The sequence below is a fragment of the Neopsephotus bourkii genome, unplaced genomic scaffold, assembly GCF_033783945.1.
Source record: "Neopsephotus bourkii isolate Nb327-2 ecotype Australia unplaced genomic scaffold, CSIRO-AGI_Nbou_v1 NB_673, whole genome shotgun sequence".
Classification (NCBI taxonomy): Eukaryota; Metazoa; Chordata; class Aves; order Psittaciformes; family Psittacidae; genus Neopsephotus; species Neopsephotus bourkii.
The window spans coordinates 2,010,007-2,037,876 of record NW_026901172.1 but is presented as its reverse complement, the minus strand read 5'-3'; the positions used below and the strand labels follow the sequence as shown (position 1 = coordinate 2,037,876).

The window sequence follows — 27,870 nt, the reverse complement described above, 5'->3', positions numbered from 1 at the left end:
TACAGTGGAGGTGCCCATAATTTCTCTATAGAAACTGCACAAATAAAAACAACCCATCTACCTTTCAGAGAAAAAAGCAATTTAAGCTGTATCTATCCTAGCCAAAAGGCAAGTTTTCATCAGAACTGAAAGAAATTCCATAACCACCATTAAAAACTCATCATAAGATCAGCTGTCTTACTCCTTTAGGAGGTACACTACTTCAAGGTAGGAAAAATATCCATGAAGTACCCTCTGCAAATAGCTATTAAAACTGGCGTCTTTGTTTCTGCAAGGTGAAATCACTGAATTCCTCTTAGCCTTTTTCCAGTGGGCCTCCTTAATTTGGAGGCCTTTCTATAGGGAGCTCTATTCCAGCTGAAACCAGGACAGGAGCCTCCAACCATTAGCCCCTTGGGTCTGCTAATACTAGAAAACTAGCTTTCTAACACTATCCAGACAAGACAGCAGAAACCATGGCAAACTGGGGAGAAGGGGTGATCAGCAGTATCTGCTCCTTCAGTTTCACTATTTTCTCACTTTTTATTACTTGAGTTTGAACACTGTCTATCCTTCTAGTTCCCATTTAATGCTGGATACTCAAGTAAAAGGAGAAATCCATTGATCCTCAACATTCCCTCACACCCATGTCAGATTATGAGTTTATGGCTTTTCTTCACCGAGACATCCCCACAAGCATATAAATACATCAGCTCCACAACCCTCTTTTGCACAATATTAACATATGTATCTTGAAAAATCTCTGGACAGTCTCAGAACACTGAAATGAATTCCAGCTCTGACCATTTCAATTAAATGGACCTCCCTCTCCCCGGATCACTATGACAAACTCTTCTGCAGGATGATGACATTGTTCAGCAGAGCTTCAACCTCTGCTTCACTCTGTAGTGGCTTTCAACAACTGAATGTCAATGCAACTTAAGTACCTCAAAATCTGAGGCTTATATTCATGGTTTGGATTTCAGGGGATTTTATGTTTGGGTGTGTGTGTTGAAAGATTCATTTCCCAATGCTACAAAAAGGTATTGGACCAGTGCAGAAGATAAGCAGAATATTGGCAGCCTTTTTTTGGAAAAGTAAGATAGAGCCACAAAGCCACTAAATTTCCTAAACAAATACATCTGGAATTGTCCCATGCCCTCCTAGGATTTACTCTGCCAACATACACCATGAAGGAAACCATCATGCAAGTCATACCTTTGAGTACTTTTGGAGCTCCGCATCATCTGTAATAGGCATATCCACATTCACAACCTACAAATTGTAAAACATAACATTTTTCAATAGCAAGAAAATAAAGATTTTACTGGAATGAAGAATTCTGGCAAAAAAACCTGATGAGTAAAATAAACCGTGCTTAAACAAAGTCACATTGATGCAAAATAACTTTAAACAAATGTTAGAAAACTCGTTCAGACACAGAACATTTACAACTAGGAATGTGGTGATTATGCACTATTAGCAGACTTCAATATTATCCTATTCCCAAAGCCCGAGTGCCAATTTTAGTCAAGTTCAGTAATCCTGTATAAGCACAAAATGCCATTATCTTTGACACAAATGCCCAAACTGACTTGCCTTTTGAATTTGAAAAGTACAATGCCTTAAGTTATTATTTCAGACTATAGTACAGCCATTTAACATCTAAACCACCATCCTGTGCAGCATGTTCCTGACACGACTTGAAATACATGAGTTTAACCACCAAAACCGAATGTAAAGTGTACTATTTAGAAGAGTGGCAAGAAATCCTTTCAGTGTCTCTTTATTTTTTTGTATTAATAATTATGTTGACTACCAGTTTTCTTGTAAAGTTCTTCCTTAACACAATTTATTTATCTGTAACCTTAGAAGGTTATTTACTCCAATTTTAAATGTAGTAAGATGACATCTGTGGTGAGCTATGGCCCAGAGTTGAGGTTTGGGACACTGAAGTTGTACAGGTCTGGGAGGATTGCTACAACTGTTAGATTTGGAAAATATATAGTCTTTGGAAATTTTTAGTTTAAACAATAATACTAAGCCTCAGCTTTTTCCTTTGGCTTAATTTTAAAAAGGGCTTCCAACCCCTTGTTTTCCAGTATTTTTCCCAACAGACAGAATCCATTTCATGTTCACTCAGTTGTGACTAAATGACTCTATGACTCATAACTCCTCAGCTAGATTGCTCATGCTTAGGTACCTGGTGACAAACACCCCACAGTCATAAACCCCTGTACAGACTTCCAAGGTCTCTTTCTGTTTCAGCAGGACCTCAGCTCCTTCCACTGGTACCACAAAGGATCAGTAACACCAAAGCCATGAACGACACCAAATTCTCTCTTCAAACAGCTATTTCCTTTGAAGAGAAATACTTATAAGTGAATACTCAAACCTGCAGGCACTTTCAAGGTGACTTTCTGGGAGGCGAGTGTAGGAGTGAGGATAGCATGAAGCACGGACCGCACTATCAGGCTGAAATCAAACTAAACACTGTTATTGAATGCAGCCAAGCAAGACTAGAGGTAGGTACTGCCAACAAGAAGTGGAAGAAGTGGAAAAATGACTTTCAAAACAGGATGCCACAACAGCTTCCTTCTATTATTTAAGAGGACCAATCGTTAACATTCTCACTCCTGACATTTTACCGGCGGCAGCTAAAGAAGAATTAGAAACGGATGGTTTCACGAACTAAGCAGGTTTTCGTCCTCTGTGGGAAGTGTGATGGTGCTAAGGGAAGTAATATCAGACTCTTGAAATGTAAGGATGGGAATACCAAGCAACTGAAGTGGGCAGCCGAACAGATTTATTGCATCATGTACATAATCTTATATGAAGTTCAGATCTTAAAGGAGTGCTAATGGAAAGAAGAGAAGAGAGTTTCTCCAGGCAATTCTTAAAGCTACTTTAAATCTTCCAGTGAGTGACTGGAACGATGGCTACTCCAAGTAGTAAAAATAAATGTCTCTAAATCAACTGGACAAGCATTGCAAAGACAAACAGGGCATTTTCTTGGTGGTGGTGAGGATTTTTCAAGTCCTCGGAAAGAACAGCGGCTGGAGCTTTTTCTCTGTACCCACTGGCTAACGCAGCACTGAAAAGCAGCAGTGAATTACAACTTCAGTCAACTCCTTATGATGATTCATCAAAACAAGCTTTTGCTTGGCAATTATTAAATATGAAGTGACGAAAAATCTGATAGACAGTGGCACCACAAAGTTACACTACTGTGAATTACTTCCTATTTTCCCAGCACGTTTGAGAATCATTCTTTCACTTTTTTAATATAATTTTAAGATTCTTCATGAAATACAAGAGCTCCATCCTGAGCTTTTTTTTCCTCAGGACACAATAAGCCATAAATAAAAATCATGAAATCATAAATGAAATCACAAAAAAGGCCACATACTTTAAGTGGCTGCTACGATGCAGATTTAAAAGGACAGCTGATTTTCTTAAATCACTGTTCCTGTGATTAGGGTATAACAATAGTATCTATGTAAACAGAATGTAGAAAACTACCAACTCATTATAACTTCCCTATATTTCACCTCTGATGTTACAGGAGACAAAATTTGATGTTACTGATCTGTTCCAAACACTAAACTGTTCTATAAACAGCTGGTAATGCTAAGCTCACAGATCTGTAATTTAAAGTAATAACATGTGGGACTGTAGTTTATTGAAAGATAACATACCAGAACTTCATATTCAGGTCCCAGCAGGTTTTGCCACCTGGATTTCAGCTCATGTGCTGGAGGGAGCAGGACTCTTCCTAAATATGAAAGTGAATATTATATTTACATGCATATTATACGTTCATAAGCAAGTTTATTTCTAAATACTTCAATAAAAATTCAGTATAAATAAAAGATTAGAGGGTGCAATCCCAAAAAGGAAAGTGCATTAAGCTGAGTCAAACTGTGCAAATCAAAAATGTCTTTCTTAGCAAAACAATGCAAAATGTCAGCTACTGCTAACGTGCGATTTATTCAACTGAGAGGCAGAAATGATGCTCGCATTGATGAGATGTGAGTTCTGTAGATACAGTACTGTAAATAAATCATTCTTTCAGGCTGCAAAACAAATTTCACATGGCTTCACAATTTGTTGCTATAAAAATGCTTACTACTCCAGGGAAGCATCATCTCCCACGAAAATGAACCCCCCTTAAGAAGTAAAACACCTGACAAGATATTGCTGTTATTGAGGGGCTATGTCAGCACAATGCAGTCACAGACTTTATTTCTGCAGTTGGCAGGTAGAAAGGCTTGTCTAGTTTAATTAGGCCAGTAAGTAACATGAGCTTTAATATAAGCTCCAGTTCTAAACCAGTCTTCCGTGGGAACTTGGCTATCTTGACATTTATATCTTTTCAGCTTTCTTACTTATGCAACCAAGGCAGTATTACATTCATGTAAGACAATTTGACAGAGCTAGACAGCATAAAATGACTGGCTGCCCTGCATTTGACCTCATCCAGAAGCTCAGTGCATGTATAAAGTTCCAAGCTGAAGAAATGTTTAACTGGTAAGAATCAAACTCTAAAGCAAATTCCATCTAGCAGCTACAGCAGCAGCAACTGAGGTCTGAATTACCAAAACCTGTTTTTTTTCCCCCTGAATAACTGTAATTTTGTCAGATGTCTAGACAAGGCACAGACCACTTTGTATTGCTGCTATGTCATAGTGAAATTTAGAATGTAAATCACAAGATCCCTGCAAGAAGGACATTGAGGTGCTGGAGTGGGGCCAGAGAAGGGCAACAGAGCTGTTGCAGGGCCTGGAGCACAAATGTGATGGGGAGCAGCTGAAGGACCTGGGGGGTTTAGCCTGAAGAAGAGAAGACTCAGGGAAGAACTTACAGCTCTCTACAACTGCCTGACAGGAGGATGGAGCCAGGAGGGGGCTGGTCTCTGCTCCCAGGTAACAAGTGACAGGACAAGAGGAAATGGCCTCAAGCTGCACCAGGGGAGGTTTCAACTGGAGATTAGGAACAATTTCTTCCCCAAAAGTGCTGTCAAGCACTGGAACAGGATGCCCAGGGCAGTGCTGGAGTCACCATCCCTGAAGGGATTTAAAAGATGTGTAGATGTCGTATCAGGGACATGGTTTAGTAGGTGACTTGGCAATGCCAGGACAACAGTTGGACTCAATGATCATAAAGGTCTTTTCCAAGCTAAATGATTCTATGATTCTATTCGATTTTGCACATAAATGAGTAAAGTACCTCAAGGGGGGTAAAAAAGCTCAGAGCCTACCTACTAGCTAAAGCCAAAAAAAGTGGGATGTCAAGATGCCTCGGTTTTCAATACCTTTGTAGACTGTAAAGACAAAACATGAGCTTTGCAATACAATCCTCATCACATCATTTTATAATTTTGAATTTTTCTGCTTATTAAAAGCAAAGATTTAAGTTAACTTATAACATAATCCATCACTGTATGACAGATAAGCATATTCTGCCTGATCTACACTGAGAAACCACACCCCTCAGAGCCTACCAAGTGAGACTTCACTTGGAAATATCCAGAGCATCTTTAACCTGCAGGCTCAAGGAAATACAGATATTCAAGGATTCCAGAAATTCAGATAAGTATTTTCTGTCACCAACAGGAAACCCGACGAAGGATAAAAATGTGGGGTTTTAAATACAGCCCACAGTTCTCTCTGAAATAAATTATCTCCATAAAAAAGAAGGGAAGAAAAATGGTCCCAAAATTCTCAGCTGTGAGTGAAAGGTTTTTTCCTCCATTGAAACTGAATTGAAGCTTCTAAGGAGAAGTCTTCTTTGTGAGCCTTGTTATTAAGCACAGGCTGATCACTATCTTTATTCCCAACCTGCAGCAAGAACAGAACACCAGCACATTTTTCCACTCCTTCTACTTGCAGAACTACCCAGGGACAGAAATTCTTTAGTCTCTTTTTCTGCTATTACAAAGTTATAGTGTGAACACACAGGACCTAAGCACCTGCAACCTGTGCAGCCCAATATAGATTTGAAGGTTCATCAGGAGTAATGAATCTTAGGGTCAAGCTCTAAGTTCAGTTCTGTAACTGTAAGCTGTGTTCAGTTGGCTGAATACAGATTTCTTTGTCACTTCAAAAACACATTACCTAAATCTATGAGTTGTTCAGAGCAGGTGCTGATGCATGTCCACATCTGAAGTTTTCCTTTTTCTTTCTTTCAAACACACTTTGAAGTCTTTGCTTGTAACTCAGAACTGCGGAAATGTTGGCTAGAGTGATTTGGATTAAATATATTCAATTCCAATGGTATCACCCAATTCACTTAAAATACACCTTTTCCCCCCAAACACCTTTTTCCACATGGCAGCTAATAGGAAGTTTCTTTCTAGTATCTCATCCAGCTGGGATTTCTTCATGACCTGAGGTATGTACCACATCTTCTATAATATGCAAAGCCTCAGACATGAAAATGCTTCCCAGGGACAGTTTTCATTAGCAACAACTTTCAACATATTTAGTCTGTCTTTCTGCCTGCATTTCTATACAGTTTTTCAGTTCTAATTAGAAAGCATCAAGAATAAATCATGAATGTGTTGTAAAAATCCTAGTCAAAATTGTCAACATCTTCAAAACTGCGATCTTTTCTTCTTGCACTATCCTCCTGGTTTCACCAACTTACTATACAAGGATGTGGACTGTGCTCTAGTGCACTTCATTAAGGCACTACCTTTACCTGCTCTACTGCTGGATACTTTTACTGGCTGCCTTTAAGTGTCTGACATGCATCATCATCTCTTTGGGTTTTGAGTACTGCTGCAAGGCAAAAGAAAGCAGTTCTGCCCACTCTGCAGTCTTGCAGATATAGCTGTTAAGTTAATTGCCTGTAGTCTGCTAGCAGAAAGTTTCAGGCCTCATACACACTGCACCCTAAACCATGTTGCCTTTGAACAGAACTGCTTAAGCATGGGTTTGCCTGGCTAGAAATACTATTTAATACCTCCCCAGGAAACACAATTTAATAAGAATTTCACACAACTGGGCTAAAAGGGAAGTAATACCTGTTTTATAAAACATACCTTTTGCATTAAACTTCTAAAAGCATTTCCAGAGTTTAGTCAGAGCCTTAAATAAGCAGTATTTACTTTAGCACCATTATAATGAAGCGCTCATCACCACGTCCAAAATAAGCACCTATCTTTGGAATTTAAACTTGGTCATTAAAGTCTATTCCAAGGTGAAATCTTATACATCGTATTTCAGTGTGAGTAAAATTTGCAACTAAGTATTTCAAGTTTTTAACAGAGACACACGCACTTTATAGCTGCATAAAGCTTTTGCCGAACCTTGTAACTTACAAGTGGTTTCTCACTATGAAAAACCACAGTTTAATCAAGCAATGATACTTGCTTACTATTGCATTAAACACTTCTGATTCATTACTGAGTTTCAAAGCCATGCCCATGGCAGTATCCTGCTGGCCCACAGAGGACCAGCACTGCTAGATTATATCAGGGGCAGTATCCAACTGAAAATAAACTGTTTCCAGTGTTTAAATGTTGGTATCCCAAGATACACTGTGCAAACAAACACCTTAGCCTGTATTCTTCAAGATAAGGGGAGCTTGGATACATACACAAGAGAATAGAAACACCTGGTAGTACACTTGGTACATGTTGCACCAGCCATATACCACACACTCCCTGCAAGAAATCGGGGCGGATCCAACTGGCAGCTATGGATTCCAGGCAATGAAATCCTTGCTAGACTCAGGTGTATCTACACCATACCCTGCAGAGCTCCAAGGAAAGGGATGATAAGATTTGCACAATACTGGAATTGAATGGGAGCTACTCGTATAGGTACAACTTGGTTACAAAATCCTTTTGAAACAGGACTTTGGAGTATTTATGGAGACACAGTGGATTCACATCAAAGCAGTTTGTGTCTGCTATGAAAAGGGCTCAAAAATACAGTTTGATCAAAGCTGATTATCAGCAGAACAGGAATCACTAATGCATATCTAGATAACACACGTTGGGACTAGCAGAGTTTATTAACTTCAAGCCAGGTAAAAGCAATTTTAGTTCCCAGCCTAAACTGATCCTGGCATTGATAGAGCACATTTGCACAGCACTAGGTATTAGGTAACAAATTCCTCAGAAAGTTCCCATTGCACCAGGGAGGACATCTGCAGGCTGTGACACCAGATAACCCAATCAGGAGGAGTCAGGAACTGACTACAGAGATACTGTTCAATAGAAAAAGAAAACACTCTATGCACAGAAAGTGCCACAGTAATAAAGAACTGGCTAAGTGACACAGGACCACATGTGTTGCTCTTCTCTATGTCATAATGAGTGTAAGTCCTCCTGGTTCTTCTGCCCCTAAATACATCCTGCTGCTCAGTCCTTAGGTTATTTGTCCATTGTAACTACAAATCAATATATGCCATTCCTACAGTTAAAACAATGCTTTGATAACCTCATGTCTCAGCTACTCAACCACCTCTGTTTTGGCTTCCTATTTCTGGGAACACGCAAAAGTCACAACAAAGGATGTCTCGTTATGAGGCTTGGACAGAAAAGTAAAACAGAATGGAGCATAGGAGCTGCTACATTTCTCTCGTTTCCAGGTTGTCTTTAATACTGACAGATCTTCCACAATCACAGCAAAATTGTTATTCACTGACAGCCGTAATTTAGAATCCTCTATTACATCTACATATCTTCAAAATTACAAGGCATAAGGATAATTTATGCTGACTTTAACACAAGCTGTAGAAATTCACCCAGAATTTCCTGTAGAAGAGCCCAGAAATCTGCAGAGGAATTGAAGCATGCCTTCTGGAAAGACCTTCAGCCTTAACCTTGAATCAGAAGTCAGCTAAAAACCAAAGCAGTCCATGCCTTTGTAATCTGCCCATACGTTCAATTGCCTTTGCTGTTAAAAACACATGCCTAATTTGAACTCCTGTCCAGCTATCAGGTCTTTACACCTATCATGCCTTTGTAAAACCAGAGGTTCTCATCTGCCTGCATAGGTGTACAATTTCCAGTTCCACTATTAAGCTTAGGACAAGCAAGACAGAAATGGCATGTCTAGAGAGTGAACTCTAGCTTCCAAAAGCAGCATGAGAGGAAGCCGTATGCAGTGGTATTAGTACCACAAGGTAAGTCAGTCGGGTCTGGGAGCCAGCAGGCATCAAGGAGATTCATTGCTAAGTGGGGAATCTCGCAGGAGTTGACATAACCTGTGCTAGGCTTCCTACTTCTCTGGTGCTCCAAGAATGCCAGCAAACAGGAGCTCTATAAGCAGGACAAGCAAAGACAGGCAAGGCATTTATGTGGCAGGTGGCACATAGGTGAGAGAGATGCTCACAGAAATGACATCTGTCTCATTTGTGTGGAAAATGACCTACAAATGGAGACATGTTAGAAGACATGTCCCATCCTCACTGCTGCAGTGCCTCTGGTCCTTCAGAAAGCCACACTCAGTCAAAACTTGTGAGAGAGGGAGGAAGGGAGGAAGGGAGGATGCTGCAGCTCAGGTCACTGGTTGTAGGGAGCCAAATTGAGCAGCTCGGAAGATGAGTTCTGATGAAGTTACTGCAGTACCGAAAGAGGAAACTGCAACAAATGGGCATCAGAGATGATGTACAGGAAAGCAACAGAAGATTTTGAAAAGACTCTGCAGATGCAGGTGCCTAAGACCTGTGAGGGCAAGAAGATAGGTATGACTGAAGTAAGACTGAATCAGGAAATAAATGTGAACTCCCAAGAATCCCATCTCCTGATGCTGCTCATCCAGCAATCTGGTTGAGGGCCCTGGCAGCACAGGAGGCTGAACATATCTTTTCTGTCAGGAGAAGACTGCAGATAGGACAGCTCAGGTCAGCAGAGTAGGCCCAGGGCTAGCAAGAGGAATTGGTAAGCTGAAGGCATTCAGCAATACAGACCTTATGAAATTCCACTGTCTATAATCCACAAAAACCCACAACCAGCCAACAAAAAATCCAAACTATGGCAATCAAAGGGGGATTACTAACGGCGGGAAAAGGTCAAACTTCATGCAAGGAGAAAGACCCAGAGAATTATAGGCCAGTCAGTCTCACCTTTGGTCTTGCAGAGATTATACTTCCTTTTGGAATCCATTTCCAAAACCATAAGTGATAAGAAGGTGAATCAGGAGCAGTTAAAATAGATTTGCCAAACAACTGACCAAACTGACTGCCAAGATAGCCCTATGTGGATTCAAGTGTAATACACCTCAACTTTACCAAAGCTTTTGACACCAATTACGTTGCTATTCTTGTTTGGAAATTGAAGCAGTATGGGTTTGATGACTGCTAAATAAGGCTGAAAACCAGATGGACCACCAGGATGAAAGACAGCATTAACCATCGGCACAACAGCCAGTTATGAGAGAAGGTCAATCACAACAGGGGCTAACATTATCCAGTATCTTCATCAGTGTCCTCTATGATGGCACAGAATGTATTCTCAGCAAACAATGCAGAGTGCTACATTTTAGGGATAGGGTGCAACGGAATAGTCAATAGATCCAACAGGTAGAAGTTTACTTCAGAGGAACCTGAATATAAAATATTACAGAGCAAAAGCTAAAACAGTAAGCCACAACAGCCCATCAGCATTGAAAATGGATTAAAGACAATTCCAAAGACTCAGAAGAGACAATACAAGATCTGTTATCCACCTGTTTTCTGTAGATTCTGCTTCTTTATATTTTGAAGATTATCCTTTTGTTGTTGGATTTCCTCACTCTTAGTGTCCATACTAGTTTCAGTCCCTACAGCTCCAGGGGACACAAAGGCTGGAACAGTGGGAAGCATTGTGAAAACAGATGAAAAATGATAAATCACATGCTGCAAAATATAGGAAGTAGTAACGCTGCCTCAATAACTGCTCTTCTTTTGGCTACACAAAGAGTTCTGTGCTCAATTTTCCTGAATCCCTCATTTCTGTTTCTTTCCATTCCTCCTTAAGTATCTCATTTGCTACAGTGTGCCCTTACAAGATCTAGGATCACACAGTATTTAGTCCTAATTGTTAAATTAGGTAACTGTAACTTGAGTGAAAAATAAAATCAGTTGCTGAAAAAGAGCTGCAGAAAGGGAGATAAAAAAGGATTACCTCTATCTGAAGGTCTTTCTGAAGAAACAGTAGAAGGTTTCCTTCTAAGTAAGGTGAGGCGGACAGTCTGTCCTGTGTTACGCAATGCCTCTACTACTTCTTGGTTAGTATAATCCTGTATATTAACTCCATCAACCTACATCAAGACAATGGTATCATATAATAGTAATCACATTTCATTCTTAGGCTGTACTGTTCACTTCACATTGTTTTGTGTAGAAATTATAGGGTTATGCACCCAAGACAGTGGCATTTCCAAAACAATCTCATTAATCAGTTACATTTCACTAATCAGATACTACCAAAATGCATTTTAACAGGAAACACAACAATAATTTCTCCTGTCTTCACAAGGCAATCACAAAACAGAATTTACTAATCTCATATATGTAAGTATGCACTGATTTCCCCCTCCAGTTTGTTTTGCTTACAAAAACCAGCTTGAGGAGTATTGGGATGAAGCTCCGCAGCAAGTGTACTCAACCTATAACACTGTTCAGTTCATTATCACTGTTAAGTTTTCTCATGGATTTCTAACATGCTCCACACAAGCCTACATACATAACTGTTCATATAATCCACTCTGAATAGCCTGATTCTTACATTAACTCAGGCATTTTAATTTACACCCAAAATACTCTGTTTACCTCACTGCTAGGTCATGCATCAATAGGGGCTTCTACTGTAAAGCTGCAGATAAAAGCACAAGGTTGCCTCAGTTTTTGCTCTCACAAAGGAGAACCTGACTTTGGAAGGTCTGGCATAGCACACATTTCTAAAAGCAATTTAAAATTATATCTCTATAAATATTATCTTTTAAAACAAAAAGACTGTTTTAATGTGTAATTCATTCCTGCTTGTACTGTGAATGCAAAATTGGCTATTATTCAATTCCCTGTTATTCAATGGGTTTTAATCTTTCTACACATAAAGCTTGGGTTTTTCAACCTAAATTGTGACTATTAACGTTTTGATTGTATCCACACTGTGCTACACAGTCATTAAGGACCATAAACAGTGTGCTACATCTTGCAGAATCTTAACCATCCTCAAATCCCATTCAATTCAAACAGAGGCTAATGCTGCACATCTTTACTTCAGGCCAAAAGCCAAGATTCTCCACTCTGAAACATTCTAATCCAAATGCTTGCCTCTTTCACAGTTAACTACTATTTACTACTACTTTGAATATAAAATAATATTTTTAATCACAGCAAGCTCATTGCTGTTACAAATCTACCTAAACAAATACAAACCACCAAATTATTTCCTCTGCAAAGCAGAGAAGGTTTAATTCATTTCAGAAAGTCTTTCCTACATTGTTCTTTTAACACCGAGATGTGTAATGAAGCATTAGCTCTACAAGAACACAGAGCAGACTGTTTTACTTACAGCAACAATTTTGTCATGAACATGAATTTGGCCATTGTGGTCAGCAGCACTCCCAGGTATTATATTCTTCACGAATATCCCTGAAGGTTCTGTCAGCAGAGAAACAAGTCACTATATTAAGCTCATTTGTTTCTTTTCTTACTAAGATTTTTAGTTATAGCCCTTTTCACACACTTCTATCCACAAAGTTATGATTTTGTAAACCACCACCATTTGCATATTACATTCATAGCTTGGCATCGAACAGCTGAGTTCTCTGATGGGACAAACAGCACGAACACAACTACTGGTACACTGAGCTCCAAATTTTGTCCTCAGAATGGCTCACACAAGGCCACTTCCTCCATGGATTCATCCTTGTGCTTACCCAGGCTTTAAAGCACAATCACTTAAATCCATGCTGCATTTGATTTCAATAGGACTACCTAAGCTAAATGTAAAGTATGCTTAAGTACTTTGATCAGGACTTCAATCATCTTACAGCTAAGGAATTTAGTACTTTAAATCTTAACCAAAGAGGATTGTTCTTTAAAAAAGTGGAAAAAGAGAAAAACATGGAAAACAGAAAAGCTGTCCTTTGTCATGTTTGACATTGAGTCTTAATTCTAACTTCCAATTAGAACAAGGAAATAAAACCAAAAAACCCTAGTATAAAAACTCCAATCATCAGATGAAACAGTAACCGTTCCCTTTCACAAGCTCCTGCAAAATATGAGATGCTTTTATTCTACTGAATCTTGACATTTCATTCATCCTTTTCTGAACACTAACCTTCCTCAGGCACCTCATAGAGTGGTTTGGGTTGGAAAGGACCTTAATATCATCTAGTTCCAACCCACCTGCCATGGGCCTGCCCAACATCATTTGTCCATACACAGCAAAACCCGTTCTGGTGTTTCACAAACTGCCTTTTCTCACTGCCTGACACGTGCTCCTCCCCATCCCAGTTCCCAGTGCTCACTGCACTGGCCTGGGATTCCTGACCAGTAACCCAAGAGAATCTCCTGGGATGAGAAGAGGTGGAGAGCAATCCCAGCTGCACCACATTCCCAGAATACTTTCTGGAGTCCCTCGAGGAAGGGAGGGGATAAAGTGCACACCCTTTTGTGTAAACCCAGATATGCAGAGTCAACTTTAAAGATATTATCATTTGTGAAGCCAGTATTTGAAAAAGAAGTTAACAGCTCTCATTTAAAGAGGACTTGGGGAAAACAACTCCAAGCTGATTCCATGTCCCCATATCCTAGCACAGGTATTTTAATATGTTCCCAGAGTTCAGGCACTGGATCAGCCATCTGCCAAAGACAAGGCTGAATCTCACTTTGCAGCAAGTTCTCCAAATATCTTCTGCACAGATTTTCCAAGTTGCACTGTTTCAAAGAAGCGCCATTCATTTTCCCTGCAGTAAGCAAAGGATATTTGAGAAGCCCCATCCTAGACTTTACCAAATCCTGTAGAACTCACCTATATCACATGTGCCAGCATATCCAACAATTGTTATCCCTAGGCTTTGCCCATTCTTTTTTATAAGTTCAACATCATAAGTCTCAAAGAGGTTGGGATTATCCTATAAATAAAGCAGAAGATAGCAAAAAATAACTCATAATTTGCCAGTACAATTACAATATTGCAAGTTAAGACCTTCAGAAGTGAACAGTGATTTTGGTTTTCCTCTTTTAGGAGGGATCATGTTTGCAAAAGAGATATACACACTATCTAGTGAAAATAAGGTGCTTTTTATGTTCTTTCCTAATGCTTTCTCCACATACATGTCAGAGATATAGTATTTATACTTTATGGAAAAGAAAGGTTTTCTTTAGACTGCTCAGGGGTCATTTCCCTTTGGATTCCACTGCCATGTGTTTGTTAACAACAAACAAGACAGCAGAAGCCCTCAGTATGTATTCTCTCCCTTTCATATGTCCTGATAAACAGTGTCATGAATCCACTTGCTTGAACTCTTTGTACTGGACAGTTAAGAAGCAAAAAAACCCTGGTATAAATACAGAGTCTTATCGCATAGCAGCTTTATGTCAGAAGGTGATGCTTTTCTCTCCTTGTTATCATCTGCTAAGGAAGTGAGGGGCAACAGGAAAGGGATCTCAGAACCAGGCTTGCTGCCCTGAAATGAAGGAAACCACACATAACAGGCATATCTTTACTACAGAAGCAGTTGCCTAGTCACCATGCAAACATGGGTGACTAGGGTAGATGTTTGAGCTTATTTTTATGCTAGATTCCAAACCGCAAACCATTCCAGAAGCCAATCTTACACACATAAGCTTAACAAGTTTGCTTTTACCCTCCTCAGATTTGAATGTCGCCTAAACTGCAGAGAGCACTGGAAACCTCCAGGTTGTCTGAGGCAATGGGAAGCAAAAAACTCATTAGTTCACATTAAGTGAAAAATACTTGTAAGACCTAAAAGAGGAAGGTAGAGAATTCATTGTAAAACCTTTATTGTTGAACTGGTGTGATGACTTCTCATAACAAACAATACTTGAGAAGCATATAACACGACCTGTTCTCCAAACCCTCCACTTAACTACAATTACCAAAAAAACATAAAAGCCACCAGCTAAGAATATAAATGATTTGACCTTATACTGGACAAGTATATGGAAAAAGGTCCCCATAAGGTTGGCCTGTGCAACTCTACTCTGACAAACAAAAATCAAACCTGCCAGAGAGAGCTCAAACATGACACACTAAAGATATTGGTGATAAAGAGAAAAACAATCAAGCACACAGAGCTGGGATTTCAAGGGATAAATTAAAATACATAAAGTTGTTTGTGTTCAGTAATCAGATACAGCCCAATGAGATCAAAAAGATGATGATCAGAGTAAGGTCTGTTAAAGCGATGAAATCAAGAGGGATAGTGTCACTGCCAACAGCAAAAATTGGACCAGGGAACTGCAAAACAAAAGAGAAGTTTAATCAAATGCTTGTGAAATACAGGCTTTAGAAGGAGCTATATTAAAAGCAGGCCAATGTTATGGCCTATTTCACTTTTCATTGAAAGAGAAATGGATGGACAGCTATCTCCTTATCACACACACCTCCCTCCACTCACCAACTCATTCAGCTCATTAAATGCTTTCCAACTCTCTTGCTCCATAAGACACTGAGGGAGATGAAGATAAATTGAGATGCTTTATCACTTATCTTTGGATAGGGAACCCAAAGAGTAAACAAGCCTATAGCAACATCTGAAATGGAGCTATGGCTTTGAGAGTCCTGTTATACTGACAGTCAAAAGCCCCTCATAGTCATGCCTCTGGTGCTACAGACCATTTATATAATGTTACTGGTAGAATGCAAAACACTGGACGTGGACCCTGGAAAAGTTTAAGTATGGAGTCTTAAATCCAGTCAGCACAAGTAGGTTGCTAACACTGCCATCAGTATCTTGGCAAGTACAGAAAATATGACTGCTGTACCCATGCAAAGACATGAGTAGTTTCAGTTATACTCTACTACATGAAATTTAAAGGAAATAAAATATTAACATAAAACTGAAAAAACCTAACCATGTAGTAAAAATGCCTTTCTGCTGGTTTGCAAAAAAAAAAAAAAGGTAAATACTTGATATTCCAAAGCTCACAGCTAGTGAGAGTACTCAGAAACCAGAGAGAAACTGGATCAAGGAAAAAGTGCTGCTGTAAATCAAACACAAATTCAAAGGTGGATCATGAAATACATCATTAAATTAATAAATACATTCAGATTAGCCACTGTTCTTGGCTATTCAAATCTCTCAACACCAGAAAGAGGAGTTTCTTCAAATCTAAAGTTGAAGGCACTATTTAGTTCAGAAAACAGAAGATGATATTCAGAAAGTAGATGAAATTGCAACATGATTTTTTTCCCCTCTAAGCTACACATCAGGAATAAGGAGGACACTGAGAAGACATCCAGAAGAAATAATGTTTTAGACAGTCTGCATCACCACCTGCAATGCTCGGGGTCTATCAGTGACAAACAGGCCCACCTTTAAGGTGAGGAACTAAGAAACACAGTCCTTTGTAGAGAAACCAAAACTAGGACCATATAATGTGGACCTTGGAAAAAATATCATACAGCCAGAAAAGAAGGGCTTCATAGCAATGCTGATTCTCTAGGAAAGCCTTTTTTGGAGTACTAGGCAAGCCCACTTTTAAGACTTCCAACCTTATGTACACAGATTACCCCCTCCCATCTGTCTGACACTTCTGTTTCCCACTACACCAGTCCTCCTAAGAGGAGCTTGAGAAGAACCCAAAATACTTCAGCCACAGTCTTCCAGAGAGATGCAAGACACAAAGCCAATGGCTGGCTTTGCAGTGACTATGCCCAGTAAGCAAGAAGGTGAGTTTCTAACAATATGACTAGTAGTCTGACATATAAAGCTGCTGCTTCAAAAAAATAGCTCCCTTCACTCACATTCAAGAAACTAGACAAGAAAGAAAAGGCTACTCAGATTCTACACCTAAATCTAAGCAGCACACTAGTAGCAGATGGTACACAAGCACAGCTTTGTTTATGTTTCAAGACCTACTGTACACTTAGTGTAGCATTTGTTGATTTTAATTACTCAAAACTGAAAAGAATGACTTCAAAAACAAGAGACTTTGATATGACCATGATAAGATTTGCTAAAACAAGTTTCAAAATTTTTAGATATATTTCCTATCACAGACAGTAGCGTAGACTATGAAAACATTACACTTCTGTTTCATAAAAAGATGATTGTGCTGAATAATTCTGGTGTGGCCACGGCGCTCTGCGTTTCAGACTAGGGAAATTCACAGTTAAGTTTTAAATCCACTTCCAAATGATTGATCAGCAAAGACGTAATGAGCTAAGAAGAACTAAAAGTCCCATCTACTGATAATGTTTATGGCCTTGGTAATTAAATTACCTACTCTGAAATAAATTCTGGAAAGCTGGTCATTCTGATCCCAAGATTATAGGTATTAATAACATACAGGAAAAAGGGGCAGATTATAGAAGGCAGGGCTCCAATAATGACCACTTAAACACATGCATATGATATCTGGAAGCTCAGAAGAGAAGCACTTTACGTCTCAAGAACATTCTTCTCCTCCTCCTTTCTGATCACAAGCCACAAACGTACTTAAAACTGTCATAAGCAAACACCAGATACTTACATTTCCATTTGGAAAGGAAGGTAATGTACTGACTGGCCAGCTCACAGGAGCTGGTGGAGCCTCCATAATTTCACACTTTGGGTCTCTTGCAACAATCATCCTAACTGAATTCCCGCAGTTTCTCAGCACTTGGGCAACTTGTTCACTGGTCATTCCTTGCACATTGGTCCCTCCAATCTGTAAGATGTGATCTCCTGTCCGGAGCCTCCCATCCTTCAGACATAAATAAAATTGAAAAATAAAAATGTTGCCAGTTTATACATAAAATATCTTTTCCATTACAAAATTTAAGTGTGTACAGACATCTTCATGGCCATGGGAGCAAAAAAAAATACCATAAAATTGACCACAAAGGCAACGTACTCAATAATTCAAGAAAGCATTTGCACTGCCACAGTAGTTAACAGTGGTAAATCAGCTCTTTCAACACAGAATAAGATATACAGGTTGAACAGCACCATTCTGAAGCGGTTACTTTTCTCACTTAGGAGAAAACAGACAGTAACAGAGTTTTATAATCTCACAGTTTATGTATTGCTCTTTTATAGAATATTCCTCAACAGGAAAGGGTTAAAATACAAAAACCAGCATTTTCATTTAAGAATTCTAAGAGTTTTTCCTAATACTCCTATATGAGCCTGGCAATTCTTTTGTCATATGACTAGCTCCAACGTGGGTGAGTAAATCCACTGAAGGTGACAAGACCCCACATAAACCATTTTTTACATTATAATTATGATTCATGACCTCCATCATCATTCCTATTATAAGCAAGCATTCATAGGAACAAATTCTCAGCTGGTATTGATCAGCACCACCTTAGATGCATTCATTTATACTGCACTCATAGCAGAGTTTTGCCCAGAACTAACTCAAACTCATTTCCAAACTCACCCAATTTTAACATGGGTATGTGCTCATTATTTCACATGGTCTTAGTGACATGTCCTTCAGCTGAGAATGATGTGGTGAGTTCTTAACTTACGTCCTTCATTTGTAGCCAAAACACTTTATTCCTTACAGCAAAACAGGTGTTACACAGTAATTAAAAAATACTCATTTATAGATGACAGGTTCAGAGAGCGGAAGCCAAGGAAAAGCCAACATTTTCCAGTAAAGCTCTCTGAAACTCCAGCTTTTGTTTCCATCCTATACCAGAGGAAGTACCTCTGCCACCTACCAGATATGTATGCATTCCAGACCCCAAATATTATAACTTGACATGACCAAATTCACGTTAAAAATCCGTATCTGTTTTGCTATTGTACATGTTCTACTCCTAAAATGTATCAACACTCAGCAGTGAGTCTCTAAAGATTAGCAATCAAAGGTTGCAAACTGTACCTGTGCAACTTTAAAGGTATCAATAACTATAAAAAGTTTGCATCAGTCCTAAGTGTCTCCCTGAACTGATCAGGCAGCAAGGCAGGGATCAAACCCCTTTAAAATAAAACCCACTAAAACCAGGACATCTTTAATCTATGAAGTGAAATTTGCAATGCAATTACTTCAATTGTTCAATCTGCCAGGCAGATTCTCTTGCCTGGCAATTCATCTGGAGACTTTGTCTCAAATATCCCAAATTCTATAGAGAATGTTCAAATACTTTCACTACTTTTGATATGTTCAGCCTTTGGTCAGTCTGGAGGAGAACAAATAATCTGAATATATCTGAAGGTTAGACAACTTTTCCAAATTTCTTCACGCTCAGTGTTATAAAAGCCAGAGCATGTCTGAGAAACAACTTAATTCATATCAGGTGCTGACTTTTTCCTCAATCATAGCTTCAACATTTATTTATGAAGTATATGCTGGCATTCAGACTTTGATGCTATCAGCTTCCTTTTGTTTAAGTGTATTAGTTTATTTTAAGACTGTCAAAACCAGTTAATTATACTCTACAATCAAACAAGAAGTGACATAATATAACAAATTACCCGATCTGCTAATCCCCCAGGAACAATTGTTCTTACAACTACTCCACTCGATTTTCCTCCTACAATTCCAAAGCCTAATCCTGAACCATCGTTAATCAGCTCAACGTCTTCAATGTGGCCCCAGTGAATCTGCAATTAATAGAAACAGGAGATTTTAATTTCAGCTGATCTTTAATGTTTCTCACTTTCACATGTACCAGGAATAAGAATTAATCAGAACAATTTTCTCTCCCTGCCCCACATACTGGAGATCTGTTGGATTTTGTTCAGTCAGCTTCATTTCCTTATAAATACGCAGTGGGATTTCTCATCTGTTTTTAAACATACACTTTGTCTTTTGCTTTCAGGATAACAGGATACTAGGAAGAAAATCTTGACTAAGAAAAAACAATTTCAAGATTTTCTTGCCAAAACGAAAACTATCCTTTTGCTTTTTCATAAATCAAGAGTATTACAAACAACAGAGAAAAACAGAGGCTTGCACTGGCCTAGTTTTCACTTAGCATTGCCCAGATTCTTATTTCTGTTATTTCACTTACACACTCTAAACACCACCAGTACATGCTGAATTAATAGCGCAGTACGATGTTCTGCCATACTGAATTGGAAGCATGTTTCTAAGCTACACTGTACCATGACCTTATGTTCTACAATACAATCTGAAAATAACAAAGCTGTTAAGCAACCCAAACCCAGCCAATGTTTCTGTCAGATTAGTATCTCATAGAAACCAAAATGGAGCAAAGTAGGCAGATTTAAGTCTTCTGTGAATAAAGGATTTATTAGCATACTGAAAATCTTTGCCAAAGCCAGTTAAATATCATAAAAGAAGTTTAAAGACCCCCTGTAGAGAGATATATTTGTATTTTATTTTGTTAGTCTGTTCAGTGCAGATCTTTCAATGAAAAAGCAGTTAAAGTTTAATTCTTTAAAATTTTCAGTGCAATAAACAATATTGATTATCCACTAAAACCTTCAGATTTCACTAGCTCTGGAATAATCATGAAGGAAATAATTACTGAGAATAAGGAAAAGCACTGTTCTTAAGCAGATTTTCAACAAAACCTACTAGCATAATAAATTAAGATTCCAGTACTGCAAACCGTGGATTTAGGTGTACAGTCTGACCAAATTCAGTGAAGCCACCTGGACCATATGGTTTGAACACATGGAAGTTCAGCCCTAGCTTATTATATGTCCCACTGACAACCTCTCCTTGGTCAAGAAAACAAAAGGGTTCACAATCAATGTAATTTGCAGTTTAACCCCCCCCCAAACCGATAATTAGATTGAGAGGTTCTTTAGCAGATACTTTTTTCTTTGCTTTTAAAGCAAAGACAAGGCTTTTTGTTTTGAGCAGTTCAAGTTTAAATTGGCTGGGGTATTTCAAGCAGTGTTCAGGACAGGTTATGTTTACACTCTTTTAAGATGTAATCAGAGCATCTTTAATGGCTGAGCACAACTAAGTTTCAGATGGGTATACATGTAAAATGCTTTACCCAGCCTATGCTGAACAGACCCTGCTATTAAGAATATGTTGAGCTACTACAGCTTCTGCTATCCCCTAAAAACCCAGGATCTATTTTATAACAACCTCACACAGCTTTGCAAAGGCAGCCTTATACTTATTGCATGATCAGTCTAAATGAAATGTCATCACATAGAAAATCTGATTAAAGAAAAATCCCTATATGCAAAGCTTGCTAACACAAACATAACCACAAAAAAAAATATCCAGCATAGTTCAAAATCTGATTTTGACAGTATTACAATAACTCACAGTCTCAGGTGGATTTATATCACTTAATAAGACAGCTGAAGTTCTGCTGTTCCCTTGAACTGGCTCCCTAGCCACGATCAGATGTAGGGATCCTGTGGCTTGCTGGAGGAGGGCAATAGCGTGCTGATGGGAAATGTTCTGATCCAATGGGGTGCAATTAATGGCCAGTATGTGGTCGTTTTCCTTTAGTCTTTGATCCCTGAACAAAACATTGAAAGAAAATGTAAAAGACAGCATAGTGACTTCACAAGAGGCTTGTGTAATTTAAATAAGAATATGCAAAATACACAATTATGTAAGGTTAAATATTTATATAGTTTTTAAAATCTGGCTATTAGACTGTCTTCACCAACACCCAAACTACATGCAATGTATTGTGTTCCAACCCTAACGCAGCACAGACATGTGCTCAATATTTTCCTTTTCTTCTATTCAAAATTCCATGAAATTCCCTCATCTTTTCTTGATAATATTGAATTACAGGGCATGAAAAAAAAATAGTTTTGTAGTTACAGAATGAACTAGGAACTATTCTTCATTATGTTTAGCACTACACGATATTACCTCCAAGTACGCACAACTCAGGCTATGATATTGGTTTATATCATTATTTAATCTAAAGACTGTTGAGCTGCATATTTTTATTTTACTTAGAATTTACAGTATCAAACTTCAGGCATGAAACTTCCTTTGAGCAATACACAGTTCAAGTTGTACCTTGAGATAATACACAATGTCACAGTTAATTCGCCCTAGTGATGAATTTAGATTTGTGACAAGAGAGAAACCATCACTCATCTCCTTTGTTAAATATTCATTCTGAGCACGAGACCAAACTGTTACTTAGACAGACACTGCCTTCAAAGCTCTGTAGGAATCCAAAAAAAAGTCTCCAGGACATCTTGTCTCAGAAGCAAAATAGGAAGCCTGCTGGGGAAATTTATAAACTCCGAAACAATATAACTGCACATCTTAACTAACGCATTTTAAACCTCCTTTTTATCATGCAACGTTGAAGATGTTTCCCAGAAATCACTTTCTTCAAGCACGAACCATATTTTAGATTCTCTCATCAAAGAAAGTGAGCAGCAGGTCATCAAACCCTAAAGTGAGATATTCACCCTCCTTTGACATCCGGATCAGTCCATCTGTCTCCACTTTGAAAGAGCCTAATATGCTTTTCTTTAAGAGTTCTCTGGTGTGTTCTCTGTGGGCCCATAGCCATTATCATTCCAACCTCTCCCCACTCTTTTTGTCATCCTGTGTTGGCACTTCCTGACATGTGTTATTTAAAAAGTGACACCAATGACTTGAAATCTAGACACATTTTCTTGAAACATAATTCCAAGCACTGCATTTGTCTCATGCCAACTCTTGTGGTTTTACAATCACATTTTATTTTTAAAGGATTGCTCTGTCTTTTGTTGTTGGGTGAAAACCCACAGACAATACAGGAAGAAACTGCCTGAAGCCTTGATTCTATGATGACATCTGTGCAGGGATCTGTCGGGAGGACTGGATCTAAATTTACACAGGAAACAAACAGCAAAACCAACTATAAATAGGGCATTGTCATAGGCACATAAATAAAGAAACAAGGAGGGGGGAAATATTTCAGGGACACAATGCATAAAAAGAATCAAATGAAGGCTAATTTTTATTTTCCTTGTATTCTTTTCTGAGTTTTCTTTTGTTTTTTTAATCAGTTCTCAAGATTCTTTCAAGTGAGTCATGATTTCTGGAAATTCCATTTATGAATGGCTTAGATATTTAAAACTCATCAGAAAATCCAATCCTCAAAACACAAGGCCATTTAGTTGAAAAGTCAAAATTCAAGATACCAACATCAAAACACCCCACCCGATAACCCAGAAAAACATGTGAGTCTGATAGTTTTCAATGTGAAAGTCATGACTTTTCCCTTCATGGAAACACTGCAATTTTCCAATACAATTATAAAGATCTCACCTGTCAGCTATGCTTCCTGGCTGGACTTCCTTCACAAAGATACCAACTTCTCCCAAGCTGTGATTTTTAAGGGCAACCACGCTAAATCCAAGACCTCCAACAGAAGGCTTTTCAATCTTTATTGATTCTATTTGCCTCCCCTAATAAAAGAGAAAAATATATACTAATTTTTAACTCAATACAATGAGCTAATTTAAGATTTATGAACACCCGGAGAATTATTCGCCTCCTAAGACTAAACAAAGGCAAAATACTGAATATGTTATTTCTATAAAAGCTCCTCCATTTATTATTTTTAATATAGCAAAGTATTGGATATGTGAGTACTCTGAGGTTCTGAAACCTCAGGGAATTTAAGAGCTGCTTTCACACTTCATTCACATTATGAGATGAATTCCAAACTGGATGAAAACTATGAACGAAGTGCTGTCTAGAGCAATATATTTGGGATTTCTGGAAACGCTGCATAGCTAAACTAAATGACTTGTCTTTTGGCTCCCCTTGTGTTTAATGCTGATTTTTAGGTGTGTGTTCAAAAGATTGCAGCTTTTAAATAAAGAACTTAATTTCCTTCCCCTCCCTGCAACTTCACACTAGATGCTACAAAGAGCTGGCTTTTGTGAAAAGCTGCTTGCTTTTCAGTTCTAATACAAGATTTCTGCAGGTGTTTACTGGGAAATATTACTTAGATAATGCACTGCCATCACAGCTGGTTTATCTAAAATAATGTTGAGTCCTCACTGCTAAATCTTTTATCTGATGAGTTAATGACACAGTAATGAGAAGAGTTATGCTCAAAATATTACAGGTACATTAAGGTAGGCAATTAGCAACAGTTACTTACTATAGCAAGGCCTGAGTAACCAATTACATTAATGGTTCAAAGTAACACAGAACAATACATTTGTGGCATAAATGCCAGTTCCACATAGGTGGTGTCTGCACCTGTACAACTTCCATAAGCATCCGGTACATGCTACATCACATGTTAATGAAATCAGCATCTGCCTGGCAAAGTTTAGACATACTAAATGAAGAGTTAAATAAAATATTACATGCCAGGTCTTTTAATCATTTGCACTGTCCATATATTAACCAAGTTGGGACATTTCCAATTTAAAATGTGCTTGATAAAACAAGTCTCTCCATCAAAATAAGTTTAAGCAGAAAATGTCCATTTCCAATTAAGTGTCATCAAGCACCCAAAACATTTTCTGCCAACTGGAGTTTCTTATCTACATCAATGCCTTTGGTACAAAGGCAAAAAAAAAAACATGGCAAAGAAAGAAAAACAGTAACAAACCCAAACACCAAACCACTGCCTGATCTTTCACAGGGCAAAGTTATCCTCAGCACTTCTACTCTCTGACTGCCTAGGAGGCACCACACTCCCAGATACACAGCAAAAAAAGCATGTTTGAAAATGTGCTACAAAAGCCTGGAAGAAGAAAAACTTTTGACATTCAAGGAAAATAAGTTTGGTTCACTAAACCTGAAAGCCTTACCTTTGCCATCTGTTGGATGATTTGGTTAAATTCATTAACTCCCAGGTTTGGAGTGAAGGTAGATGCTTTGAGTTCAAGTGAACTGCATGGTGTATACATGCTCCCAGCAGCAATTGATTTGTCAGCAAAGACTAGCAGACCTCTCTTGGTAAAATCAAAATCTACATAACGGTCGGGAGGCATATAATTGAGCTGTTGAAAATTAACAAAGATGTAGAAAAACTATTAAGATATTCCTACATATATCATGTGAAGACTGCCGAAGAAGAAAGCATACATATGCTCATAGATGCCTATTAACACAAATATACCCACCTGTATAAATAAGGTAATGTTAATATATAAGCTATAAGCAAGCTACCAAATTTAAACTGTTTTTCAGAAGGAAAGTTCCCTGAATATTTCAGCTGTGTTTCTAGTCCACTCATTTTCTCTGTTTCTTTCATGATGCTTCCCTGCCTGGCCCATTATTCTCTTTTCACCCTGATATTCCAGAAACAGCACGTGCAAAAAGCACCAAACATTAAAGAATCACTCAAGTGCTGTTGAAACTGTCAGGCAAACCTAGACAAATTTGGCACAAGAATCCATTTTTTTTTAAGAGCCACTCAGGAGCCGAAGGCCTGCTCTCTATTATCTTCTTCCCAGAGAGAGCCTGGGGTACAAACCACCCACCCTTGGCCATGCTATTTTTGCTAAAACTTGCAGTTCAATTTCAAGTCTGACAGATAATGAAGAAATGAAGAAATATTCCCAGTGCAACGTAAGAAACTGAAAAGTCCCATTCTGAATGAAACTGCTCATGTCAGACACAGAACCCTAGAATGGTTTGGACTGGATGGGACCTTAAAGTTCACCTAGTTCCAGCCCCCTGCCATGGGCAGGGACACCTTCCACTAGAACAGGTTGCTCAAAGCCCCATCCAAGCTGGCCTTGAACACTGTGCTGAGGATGGGACATATATGTTTAAAAAACATGCTTTAAAAGAATTTCAAGAAAACTTAAATTTTCTAGATATAATTCTGGACACTCTGAGTATAAAATCTATTATGCCACTGTCACAAAGTACGATCTTTGATAAGTGATCTTAGGGCAGTAGCAGCAGAGACAGGGATTGCTACTGCTTAGGACATGCCAAGTTAGTCCCTGTTTTTAAGTCTGCATGCCTGACTCTGCTAACTGCACGGTAAGACCTGTTCATGCAGAGGCGTCACTGATGCCCATGTTCACAAAATCTAAGGGTCAGTCAGCATTATAAACCAATTTACACAAGGCCCTTTCACTGCTGAAGCCAAGTCATTTAAAGCTATCTTGGGTACATCTGCATCAGAGCTTGGAAAATCTTCAGGAGTGGTTTCCTAGATTATTTTTTTTTTCCCCAAAGCAGGTTAATCATTCTTGTACAAGTCAGCAGGAACTAAGTGATGATGTTTTGTAAGGAGAAAAGATGCTGCCAGTTAGCAGATAAACAGTATTTAACTTCTGTGAAAAACAAAGGATCCCAGCTCCAACTGTGTTCAGAACTCAAAATACTAGAGCTGATGTTTTTTGCAGATGCTTTTTTCCAGCTGACGTACTTCTCAATGCCTGCCTCTTCTGCATTCCTTTCAAAGCATGTTGCCCTATGACCTGTTTGTGGCAGTATCACTTCTCCTTTCAGTAGTGGCTCTGTAGATACTAACTTGACCAAAACAAAAAGCCCAACATTCACCCACACCAAGTCACAGCTGATTAATGAGAGTGCCCTGATTAACACCCACCTACATACCCCATTTTACATTCCAAGTTCGCCATAGTTATCATCCCACCAACTGTCATTTTACACTCACCTGCTCCTTCAGCTGCTTGATGGACTGCTGGAGAGTCAGGATCTGGTTAAACAAAGGGCTCCTGAGTGTGTTACGTAGGAGAGCCAGGTTTTCAGCATGTTGGGAATCTCTCTTCTCACACAGTTTCCCCTGCAGACGATCAAGGATCTGCAGCACCTGCTGTTTATCTGCACCACAAAGCAATACATGTTAGGAATGAAGCTTCATTCCTCACTGGGTAACAAGAGTAATCACATTCAGGCTACATACCTGCAGCAGGGTTTTCAGGCATGGTGAAGGGTATTTTTGGAATTGCTCAGGATAACCTAGATGAGGTTTAAAAAGAAATCAAATGAATAAATTACATACACAAGCAGAATGATAACAGATACACAGTCAACAAATCCAGTAATGAAATACTAAGCTAACTATAACAAGTTTAATTAAAGAAAAATACTACTACCCCTGTGGTTTACAGCAAGTATTCAACAAAGCTCTCAATATAGTTGCGCTGCAGCCTCAGCACATCCCCAAATCCATCCTTGTTCTGTATGTTTTCCTTCCATACCCTGGGAGGAATATGAACAACTCTTTCAAATATGAGTAAAAATGCATGTTATAAAAACCTGGTTTATAAAAATCAGGTTATTATCCACAAAAAACTAAAACACAGCTGTGTTCAACCAAATCATTTTGAATATGGACATTAAAGTTTTGATCTTTCAAATATACATACAGTTAAAATCTTCCTTTTTTTAAAAGAGACTTTCCACCCCATCAATTATTGTTGACAGTATTCTTATCACGACAGCTAAGCCCTGCTGCATGGCAACATAGGAGAAACCTTGCATCTCCATATAAAACAATGAAGTTCCCTGCACTCACAAGACAACATAGTATTGAGGCCCCAAATTGGCCAAATCAACCTCTATTCCAACACATTCCTAAGGGAGTTCAATTCTAATGACAGCCCTGGTGGTGAGCAGGTGAAAGAAGCCCATTCCCTTCTCTTGCAGAAGCTTGCCTTTCTCTTTTCTATGCACATGACAAGCTTTTAAGGAACAGAATATCCTTTATCACGCTCCTCCACAGTGCCAAACAGAACAGGTCCCCAACTGGGGCTGAGGCCTAGATGGCAGTATGAAAACAACAGGCTTGCAATTAGCAGCGATGATAAATTTGTACCCTTACTTGCATGTTATTATGCTGATGTGGAGCCTGTCATTCTG

General features: G+C 38.7%; 1 protein-coding gene across 1 annotated transcript in view; it reads right to left on the bottom strand.

Annotated features, from left to right (window-relative positions):
- PATJ (PATJ crumbs cell polarity complex component) overlaps positions 1 to 26,984 on the bottom strand; it is a 149,448-nt gene extending 122,464 nt beyond the window's left edge. Inside the window, exons 1-13 of the mRNA XM_061353426.1 lie at positions 26,912 to 26,984; positions 26,663 to 26,829; positions 24,834 to 25,025; positions 23,329 to 23,468; positions 21,361 to 21,559; positions 19,581 to 19,709; positions 17,644 to 17,856; positions 13,955 to 14,057; positions 12,491 to 12,579; positions 11,099 to 11,234; positions 10,662 to 10,796; positions 3,678 to 3,754; positions 1,198 to 1,254 (exon numbers count right to left, since the gene is read on the bottom strand). Coding sequence (XP_061209410.1) covers positions 1,198 to 1,254; positions 3,678 to 3,754; positions 10,662 to 10,796; positions 11,099 to 11,234; positions 12,491 to 12,579; positions 13,955 to 14,057; positions 17,644 to 17,856; positions 19,581 to 19,709; positions 21,361 to 21,559; positions 23,329 to 23,468; positions 24,834 to 25,025; positions 26,663 to 26,829; positions 26,912 to 26,933 — 1,659 coding nt within the window. The 5' untranslated portion in view covers positions 26,934 to 26,984. The remainder of the gene's footprint in view (positions 1 to 1,197; positions 1,255 to 3,677; positions 3,755 to 10,661; positions 10,797 to 11,098; positions 11,235 to 12,490; positions 12,580 to 13,954; positions 14,058 to 17,643; positions 17,857 to 19,580; positions 19,710 to 21,360; positions 21,560 to 23,328; positions 23,469 to 24,833; positions 25,026 to 26,662; positions 26,830 to 26,911) is intronic.
- Positions 26,985 to 27,870: the final 886 nt, after the last annotated feature.